Raw genomic sequence first — 10,733 nt, forward strand, 5'->3', positions numbered from 1 at the left:
TAGACCGTGAGTGTGTCCAGTGAGAAGCTGCCTCTGAATAGCTTTGCTTTGCACTCATATTTATTATGAATGAATATTTAAAACAAAGGTTAAATTGGTTGTCTGTGTAATAATACAGCGTGAGGATGCTCTTCCACCACAGATGTTGGATGTTGTTCTCTCTCTGGAGTTTGTGGGCGTGATGACCCTCCGTGTGTCGGCGTGAAAACCAAACAAGAAAATACGCCGCACCGTGACGCAGATAAGCTGACGGCTTCATTAAGCCTCAACACAGAAAAGAACTCATTCACAAAACAGTCTGAAAAAGTTTGAGGGTCAGTGCAGTGTTGTTTTTTCCTCGCTATGGAAACCAGAAGGTATGAATACAAGTCCGCTCTAACTGTGTTTTTTGTGTTGTACTTCACACGCTTGTTGCCTGGTTGCCAGCTCTTAAAGCTCCCGCAGCATCCTGCAATCTGTTCCTCGCGCCGCAGCATCCTGAGCTCTCTGCCGGAGGGATGTGCAGCCGTCAGACGGGCTCACGTTACAAACCACCAGCCGCCTCGGGCCGAGCCGCTGCTTTTAAATATCCGCCAGAAAACCTCAGCGCGCACAACTGGGGGGAGAAAGAAGAAAGAAAGCTTTTCTTTCCTCCAGGCGTCGCTTCGCCTCGCCACGGTTCCCAACTCCACCCGTCCCTCATTACGTCCTCCCTCTTCTCCAGTAAACACGACACTACGTATCCGTATCTAAACCACTGTTTATTTGCTTATATAATAGAGTTGTACAGGCGTGTGTACACAAGCGCCTCATTGGCTTCCCGTGAGGTGACTTAGCTAATGGCATTCTGCTCAGTGCCTGCTGCCGCACCGCAGGGAGCCATTTACCCGTCTGCGCTGCACACGTATCACTATCTGGGAGACGGTTTCCTCTGCGGATGGATTCATGCCTGTTAAGAAGTCGGCTAGTAACGAGTAATGGAGCGGTGTTGCTCCATTCGAGGGCTTTTTGTTGGTGCTGTTGGTGCATTGTGTGTGTTGTGTGTTCGCCTCCAGTTCTGCAACTATTTCTGATTTGATGAAATGTTTGCAGGATGCTGGATGTGCCGTGTTTAGTTTCATGACCTTTAAGAGTGCAGCGTTTTAATAATGCATGAGCATCTAACAGGAATAAGCCACGGCCTTCTGCAGCTTTACTGGGCTACTCGGCTATTAGAGTGTTCCTGTGATTTTCTTTACAGATTATGATTATTTAGGTCATAATCTTTCCAAAAAGGGGTTTTATTAGTATGTGGGATGTTGGTAAGGGTCTGAAACCATGGAGGTGGTACAAGTTGGCGACCGCTCCAAAAGACATGTTTGGGAAATCTTGCTTAGATCATGCTGGATGTTCATAGTTATGATCTAAATATGAATTTGAAAATATCCTTTTTTTGTTTTATCTGAAAAAAAATGATATAAAATAATACAAGTAATATAACTCAATGGGGTTCATACGACTACTTGAACACGGGGAACAAGCGTACAGAAGGAAAAACGACCCATATGTGGGCCTGTTGGTGTTCAAAAGGTTAACACCTTGAAATGAAAATAAATCAATCGGGGAAATACTGGAAATGACAAACGATGATTCGAGTGTGTTGTTTACTTTTAATCAAAATGTCAGAAATGACTATTTACCTGACTCTTACAGAAGGTGAGCTGAAGGAATGATACAAACCCAACTCACTTAATAACTGTGGAAATGCATCTGCTATAACTCACAACCTTTTATTAAACTGCTATTGATCCGTTTCTCTCCGTGTGACAGGTGGGAAACCTCGGCCTCCTCTTCATGCTGCTGTTCTTCATCTACGCCGCTCTGGGAGTGGAGCTGTTTGGAGAGCTGGGTGAGTCTGCAGCGACTCGATGGGTTCAATCTGTACGCAATGCTGTGGGTCTGGAGCGAGGACCGCTGACGTGGCATGAAGAGCGATGAAGCCTGTGTAGCGTGCCGGTTGGGGATAATATTGACTTATTTGTAGTGCCTCTTCCTTAGTTATTTGAACCTAAGCAAACATGAGGTTTACCTCACCCTGACCAAGTCTTTCTGTGTCCTGAACATCGACCAGGTTGTGTCTAAATTGTCTTTCCAGTTTGTTTTCGACTGGTCAAATGTCTGGAACGTTAATGTATCCACTGCCACGATGTTTCTTTGATCGGAATGAAACACGTCCATCATGACGAACCCTTTTCCAAAGATGTCCAATCATGTCTAGAGATTTATTTTATTTTAAAGCGTACATCTTGGACAAGACAGAAGCAATGGAAGGTAAGAAACGTCTGTGCTGGACGTGAAAAATGAAGAAAAGGACCTTGAGTCAAAAATCAGCTAATGTGAAATTACAATCAATCAACCAAAGAATTACTAATATGGTTGTGTTCAGTCTGCTTCGTCAAGGTTACAGGCACGTTTGTTTTTTTGATTCCTAAAATCCTGAACCTGACTGGATGACGGCTCCCCAAAATAGATCTGAAAAGCTCTTGGACCTGCCATCCAATGACAAACATGCACTACATAGACATACTGTCATATGTTCACTACTAAAGCCTAAAAACCAAAGCGTGCAGTCCTTTGTTCTTCTCTGTGTGTTATCTCTGGGTCATCCTTTATGGATGAACAGACACAAACACCAAGATGCAACTCAGCAAACCTTTATTTGAACCAAAGAAACAGCTGTGATCTCTCAGAAAAGTGACCAAAGTGTCCCTTCCTCTTCCTCCTCTTCCTCCTGCCCGTCATGTCTTCTCTTAGTGTGTAACGCCGACTACCCCTGTGAGGGAATGAGCCGACACGCCACCTTTGAAAACTTTGGGATGGCCTTCCTCACGCTCTTCCAGGTTTCCACCGGCGACAACTGGAACGGCATCATGAAGGTACTTCAGCTCGCTGCTGCTCTAGTTCAATGTTTTGTTCATGTCGCACTTGTCTCTTGACCTCTGTCATTTGGACTGGCCTTGGTAATCGCTTGAAGCTCAGTTCAAGCTAAGTTCAAGATCCTTCAACAGACGAAATCCCAGATGAGTCTGGTCTCCCAACGTGGTCTCTGCGTCATATTTAGCAGCCTGGGGAAAAGCGTCCAGCGTCTGAGGCAGCCTTTTACGGAGCATCTTCAAGCTTTGAGGGTTGGCGCCTGGTTAACGTTGTGAAACGGTTGCAGTTAACGGTTTAACAGCTAGACACGGTTAACGTTGTAACACCTGGTTAACGTTGTAACACCTGGTTAACGTTGTAACACCTGGTTCACGGTGTATCACCTGGTTAACGTTGTAACACCTGGTTAACGTTGTAACACCTGGTTAACGTTGTAACACCTGGTTCACGGTGTATCACCTGGTTAACGTTGTAACACCTGGTTCACAGTGTATCACCTGGTTAACGTTGTAACACCTGGTTCACGGTGTATCACCTGGTTAACGTTGTAACACCTGGTTAACGTTGTAACACCTGGTTAATGTTGTAACACCTGGTTAACGTTGTAACACCTGGTTAACGGTGTAACACTTGGTTAACGTTGTAACACCTGGTTAACGTTGTAACACCTGGTTAACGTTGTAACACCTGGTTAACGTTGTATCACCTGGTTAACAGTGTAACACCTGGTTAACGTTGTAACACCTGGTTAACGTTGTAACACCTGGTTAACATTGTGTCACCTGGTTAACATTGTGTCACCTGGTTAACGTTGTAACACCTGGTTAACAGTGTAACACCTGGTTAACGTTGTAACACCTGGTTAACAGTGTAACACCTGGTTAACATTGTGTCACCTGGTTAACGTTGTAACACCTGGTTAACAGTGTAACACCTGGTTAACAGTGTAACACCTGGTTAACGTTGTAACACCTGGTTAACAGTGTGTCACCTGGTTAACGTTGTAACACCTGGTTAACGTTGTAACACCTGGTTAACATTGTGTCACCTGGTTAACATTGTGTCACCTGGTTAACGTTGTAACACCTGGTTAACAGTGTAACACCTGGTTAACAGTGTAACACCTGGTTAACGTTGTAACACCTGGTTAACGTTGTAACACCTGGTTAACATTGTGTCACCTGGTTAACGTTGTAACACCTGGTTAACAGTGTAACACCTGGTTAACGTTGTAACACCTGGTTAACATTGTAACACCTGGTTAACATTGTGTCACCTGATTTACGTTGAGAAACGGTGGCGTTTACATTTAAGGAAAGAAACATGGTTTTCTGGATAGAAAACACACTCTTATGAAGCTCCGGATGTAACGTTGCGTGAGTCGGAGACTTAATGTCACGTGACATCGCATCACTACAAAGTGGATGTCTATGATGCGTCTTTGAACAGTTCACCAGGGCGCTGTAGTCCGGGAGCTCCAAAATCTGTAAATCAAGTTTTGCAGCGTGAATAAAGGCAAAAGCTAATCGGTTTTCACTCTCCTCTCCGTCACCTCATCTCCTGCCGTAGACTCACACCAATGTTCTGAGATGAGGGTCAATCAGAAAGTGGATTTGTACAAGCATACACATTTTAGATGTTTTAAGGCTGACCAAACCTTTTTGACACCAATCTCAGTCCAGGCAGAAGCAGCAGAGTAATTGAAGGTCTTTAGTTCAGATCCCAGTCCCTGAGGATATTTAAGGATGAGGGATGAGCGTGTCCTTGAGCCAGAGATGCAAATGTGCACTCAACTAAAAAACCTCCCAAGGTGGAATAAAGAATAAGAAAAGCGACCGCCTTCTCCGTTTACTCGTGCATCACCTCAATCGCCCGATCACCTTTGAGCTGTTAAAACGTGGTCGCAGATCCTCTCCTGGAGGAACTTCATCAGTGCCGATGAGAGAGAGGTACGGAAAAACGTGAACGCTTGACATGCGCTCCCATTGGTTCCACGGCGTCTCTGGAAGAGGCTCGTTTGTTGAGCACCAAGGCTTCACTCTCAGGTTGTTTCATTGAAGATGAAACTCAGATTCCTCCTGAAAAGGAAGTCGCTCGCACTCTGAGTCGTAATCGTTGTGTTATTCGACTCTTTTAGTGGTTTGGAAGCAATGAGATGCATTCAGTGTGAAATCAATGGGTTTTACTGCCTCTCACTCTTTTTTTATTACTGAACGAGCCTTTTTTCATGGAGGACGTTTGAGGAGTACGAGAGTGAATAATAAAACTAATGATGTCACATCCCTGTCACAGGTTTCCACTCATACAGGTAACAAGAACATAGCAATGCAATACGTCTTTCCTTATTCTGGCCACCCGCCGTTCCCCGTCTCACCCCTAAACTCTCACCCCTAAACTCTCACCCCTAAACTCTCACCCCTAAACTCTCACTCCTAAACTCTAACCCCTAAACTCTCACCCCTAAACTCTCACCCCTAAACTCTCACTCCTAAACTCTAACCCCTAAACTCTCACCCCTAAACTCTCACCCCTAAACTCTCACCCCTAAACTCTCACTACTAAACTCTCACTACTAAACTCTCACCCCTAAACTCTCACTACTAAACTCTCACTACTAAACTCTCACCCCTAAACTCTCACCCCTAAACTCTCACTACTAAACTCTCACCCCTAAACTCTCACCCCTAAACTCTCACTACTAAACTCTCACTACTAAACTCTCACTACTAAACTCTCACCCCTAAACTCTCACTACTAAACTCTCACTACTAAACTCTCACTACTAAACTCTCACTACTAAACTCTCACCCCTAAACTCTCACTACTAAACTCTCACTACTAAACTCTCACTACTAAACTCTCACCCCTAAACTCTCACCCCTAAACTCTCACCCCTAAACTCTCACCCCTAAACTCTCACTACTAAACTCTCACTACTAAACTCTCACCCCTAAACTCTCACTACTAAACTCTCACCCCTGAACTCTCGCCCGTAACCGCTCACCCCTGACCTCTCCCCCACCAGGATACCCTGAGGGAGTGCCCACCGGGTCACCAGGCCACGGACTACGGCTGCCACACCGGCCTGCAGTTCATCTCTCCGCTGTACTTCGTGTCCTTCGTGCTGACGGCTCAGTTCGTGCTGATCAACGTGGTGGTGGCGGTGCTCATGAAGCACCTGGACGACTCCAACAAGGAGGCGCAGGAGGACGCCGAGATGGACGCCGAGATCGAGCTGGAGCTGGCTCAGGGAGGCCTCTGCTGCATGATGGGGGGCATCGGCGCCACCGCCGGGTCCACAGGCGGCGCCGGGGCCACGGGCGGGACGGCAGCCGGGGTTCCGAGCGGCAGGGTGATGACGCCGCTGCGAGATGGAGGAGGAGGAGGCGGAGGAGGAGGAGGAGGAGGCGGAGCTGCTCACGATGGACACGCCCACCGCCGATGTCGGCTCTACTCTCCTGCTCAGGTGAGAGGACGTTTCACCGCTGATGCCGCCTCACGTCTTCTTCTCACCAGATTCAGGGCTCTCGGGTTTAGTTCTGCATGTCGGCAACACACCAATATTTTAAAGAAAATAACAATGATTTTATTATTTGAATTGGTACGTCATGGTTAGTGAATATGAATCGATCAGACGTGAATAGATTTTAATAAAATTGGTCGAAAAATGGAATTCTTCACTGGTTTCTGCTTCTAAAAAAGAAATGTTTTACTGCTAGTCAGATAAATCACAGTTGTCTGTCATTTAATAGAATAAACAATTCTGTGATTTTATAATCAAGAGTTTAATGGAAGTAAATAACCATTAGTTGAAAGTTAGAAAGCAAAAGACGGGGCCTCTGCAACGACTAGGGGACATTTCGTTAACAACAAGCAGCTGATTCATTACAGCTCCATCTTTAGTGCTGCTGATTTGTAAAAGTAGGACTCGAAGCTTCATTGGGTGAAATTCTGCTTCTTAATTCTTAACTCCCACAAACGTTCACGTGGCTCCTCGTCAGGAGGCGTCGTCCATCGGGTCAGAACAGGCGTGTGCAGCCAAGACAGAACAGGAAGTACGAGATCGGTGTTTTTCCTTCATTAACTTTGTGTCAAGCATGAAGCGGCGGGACCGCACGGCATCGTGGGTAATATACTCTCATCCACGATGCCGCTGCCCTACTTCTGCAAAAAACAAGGAGCGGATGACTTTCACACACATGCACACACACACGCAACAATATTAAACGGCAGCTGTCGAAAAACACCTGGAGTGTGTGTGTGTGTGTGTGTGTGTGTGTGTGTGTGTGTGTGTGTGTGTGTGTGTGTGTGTCTCTCTCTCTCTCTGCACATCTCAAACAGCTACAATCACGCTCGCACAGAAATTACAGCCCCTGCAGATGAGAGCAGGTATTTTCAGGAGTGCTCGTTGAGGCAGAAGGAAGGAAACAAGACAACAAACAAACAAACAAACAAACAAACAAACAAACAAACAAACAAACAGAGGCAAAGAAACAAAGAGACTTCGGGGAAAGAGAGAGAGAGAACAATAGAAATCATTTTAATTCAGATTTGAGGCCGACGTGAGGGGAGACGGGAATAGGTGTGTGTGTGTGTGTGTGTGTGTGTGTGTGTGTGTGTGTGTGTGTGTGTGAGTGTGTGTTTGGTCAGCGACACACAGAGCGCAGGAGCTTATTCGAAAAAACACAAACTTTTTCTGACACGCGCCACTTTGGAGGAAGAACCATGTTCGCGCCCCACCGCCCCAACAACATTGTAACAAAATGGTCCAACTTGTTGTGACTCCTCCATCTGTGCTTTTTCAATGAATAGATTAAAGGAAGTGTAAATCCCTTTCAAGTAAACCATCAGACAAAAACTAATAACATGTGCAATCACTTTCTTAGAACAATGCAAATTAAGTTCTATCTGTGCAAACAAAACTAATATTTGGCAAAAACCATTACCTATTGTGGCTGCAAATAACCTGTTTTACACTGAATATCTTTTCAAGATAATAACAATAACGTTCAACTTGTATCAGTGCTAGTGGCTGCAGTGAGCTGCTTTCCTCTACACACATTGTTAAAACGGGGTTGTTGGTTTGATACGCTCTCAATTAATGCTCAATGTTGAGCTGAGATCTGTTTTCTGTTTTGAGAGACGCAGCAGCAGAAAAGACGATCTCGGAGTAACGTAAACATGTCCATGAAGTACAGCACTTCTCCATGTATTTATTAATGAGGTTTTATGTCCATGTGCTTTGTACTTTGTGAAGTTCTCATGTTCATGGAGAGGTCGTCCTGAAACAAGGGAGCAGTCCATCCTGTTCTCATAGTTTCATGTTGAAGCTTCACAGCAGCTCACTGCTCCTTCATTACTAAGGATGGTAACATGCAGAGAATAATTTATATGGGATTAATAAAGGATTTATTTTTATTTTTTAAGAATCTGCATCTCCCCCCGGCGCCCCACTTGTAATTCCTCCCCGCCCCACTGGAGGGTCGCGCCCCACAGTTTGAGAACCACTGGATTAGTGGAAGTACACACAGCTGGCGAGCAGCCATAGAAAGTTATATTGTATTTTATTTTTATATTTACATTATATAATATTGTATTTTAATATATATATATATTATATTGTATTGTATTTTACTATATTATATTACATTATATATTATTTCATTATATTATATATTATTACATTCTATTATATATTATTTCATTATAATATAAATGATTCCATTCTATTATATATTATTATATTATATTATGTATTATTTCATTATATTATTTCATTATAATATAAATGATTCCATTACATTCTATATTATTTCATTATATTATATATTATTTCATTATAATATAAATGATTCCTGATGTTTTTTGTATCTCATTGTGTAAAAGCACTTGTGGTTAAAAGGTGTTACCATATTTGTGTATTATCACATCGTTCCATCTTTATGATAAACTAATACATCAGTCCATTGTGTTTCCGCCTAGCAACAAGCCGCTCTGCCCCAGCCACAAATAGGCTTTGTCTCCTCACTGTAATAACTATAATCAGCCCAACAGGCGTCAGCCGTCCTCTGAGCGCGGGACCGGACCCCATTAACGCCTGATTGGTCTGAAGCGGCAGCGCGGACCTCGTGAACCTCCGTCCTCTTCTGTGCTTTTGCTTCAGACGCACAGAACATGGACGTCGTCATCCGTCTGAGCGGATGACAGCGACCCGGCGGGGGAGCGAGGAGCGGACGGGGTGACACGGAGCGAGTGGGCGGCGGCCTCATTGTGCGTCTCGCTCATCGTCTGCCGGCCTTGTGGTATTTATAACCCGAAAGGAGACGGAGGAGACGAGCTCTACGTCTCCACCCGGCAAACGTCTCCGTCAGAGAAAAAGTCTTTTATTCGCATTGAGATTTAGATCAGAGGAAGAACACAAACCCGACGGCTGAAAGAAAGACCCTGAAGAGCCATGCAGTGCTTTGTGTACAAGTGCTGGTGAACTACTCGAGGTCGTGTTTGGATTGATTTGAAGTGTGAGGAAAAGCACTTCAGCTTTATTTACTTCTACACCAGCTGAGAGCAAACAATGGAGCTTCCACCAACCAATCAGAAGTAATCAGAGTACATAGGTTTATACCCGATAAACAAACCCAGAAGGTTCACTGATTTACTCTCTTGGGAACTCTTGACTTAATGACCACGGCATTTGTGAACAAAACATTTAGATGAGTGGAGGAAAAGTAAAGAAAAAAGGGTGAGATTGAATGTCTTTAAGTGGACGAACGCTGGTCGTAGTTTGTTGACACGAAGCCTGAAGTGCAGTTAGAGGCCAGGAGAGAAAAGCTCTGAGAAGAGAAACGGACCGGTCGCTTTTAGTTTCATAGTCGGCTTCTCTGGTTGTATAGAAGTATATGCTTCATGTGTTAAAGCTGCATTCTCTCTCCTGACCGCCAGGGGGGCGACTCCTCTGGTTGTATAGAAGTATATGCTTCATGCGTTAAAGCTGCATTCTCTCTCCTGACCACCAGGGGGTGACTCCTCTGGTGGTATAGAAGTCTATGCTTCATGCGTTAAAGCTGCATTCTCTCTCCTGACCACCAGGGGGTGACTCCTCTGGTTGTATAGAAGTCTATATAAATGACTCTACTTCTCTTGATGTATTCCCTCAGTAAACATTGTAAACATGAGTTTATGTCTCAATCTCTAGTTTCAAGTCTTCTTCAATACAGCATGATGTTCATTTAGTAAATTATGGTCATTTAGAGTAAAACAGACCATAAAGCAGGGGACGCTTTAGGGGCGGGGCTACTAGGTGATTAAACCTAACTGAGATGTGAAGACAGAACTTTATTTTGAAAAGCCTTTCTGCATGCAACGAGCAGAAATCGTCTCCCGGCTTTTCGTGGGAAAACCTTTTGGTAAAACATCCAGTGAGTCTCCGTCTGAAGAACCGTTGGTGCAGTCGGCTCCGGGCCCCGGGGCCCTGATGTGAAAGCCTCCATAGTGAGCTCACTAACAAAGAACAAGACGGAAATAGTGAAGCCGCAGAGAGCAACACACTCATGAACATCCCGACACGCACATACAACACCTGAAGGGAAATAAACCACAACATCAAACGCCCCACCAGATCAAGAGCTGAGTGGCTTCAGCGAGGCGTTCAGGTCCTGGTGGTCAGGTCTTCATGTTCACAGGGTCCTGGTGGTCAGGTCTTCATGTTCTGGTGGTCAGGTCTTCATGTTCACAGGGTCCTGGTGGTCAGGTCTTCATGTTCTGGTGGTCAGGTCTTCATGTTCTGATGGTCAGGTCTTCATGTTCTGATGGTCAGGTCTTCATGTTCACAGGGTCCTGGTGGT

At 44.8% G+C, this 10,733-nt stretch overlaps 1 protein-coding gene across 1 annotated transcript in view; it reads left to right on the top strand.

The window, feature by feature from the left end:
* LOC306738055 (voltage-dependent T-type calcium channel subunit alpha-1I-like) overlaps nucleotides 1–10,733 on the top strand; it is a gene marked incomplete at its 3' end in the record, with an annotated part of 128,990 nt that overhangs the window by 104,957 nt on the left and 13,300 nt on the right. The window contains exons 30-32 of the mRNA XM_079219884.1: nucleotides 1,789–1,867; nucleotides 2,773–2,894; nucleotides 5,918–6,358. Coding sequence (XP_079076010.1) covers nucleotides 1,789–1,867; nucleotides 2,773–2,894; nucleotides 5,918–6,358 — 642 coding nt within the window. The remainder of the gene's footprint in view (nucleotides 1–1,788; nucleotides 1,868–2,772; nucleotides 2,895–5,917; nucleotides 6,359–10,733) is intronic.

This window comes from Taurulus bubalis (genome assembly GCF_910589615.1).
Source record: "Taurulus bubalis genome assembly, chromosome: 6".
In the NCBI taxonomy this organism is placed as follows: domain Eukaryota; kingdom Metazoa; phylum Chordata; class Actinopteri; order Perciformes; family Cottidae; genus Taurulus; species Taurulus bubalis.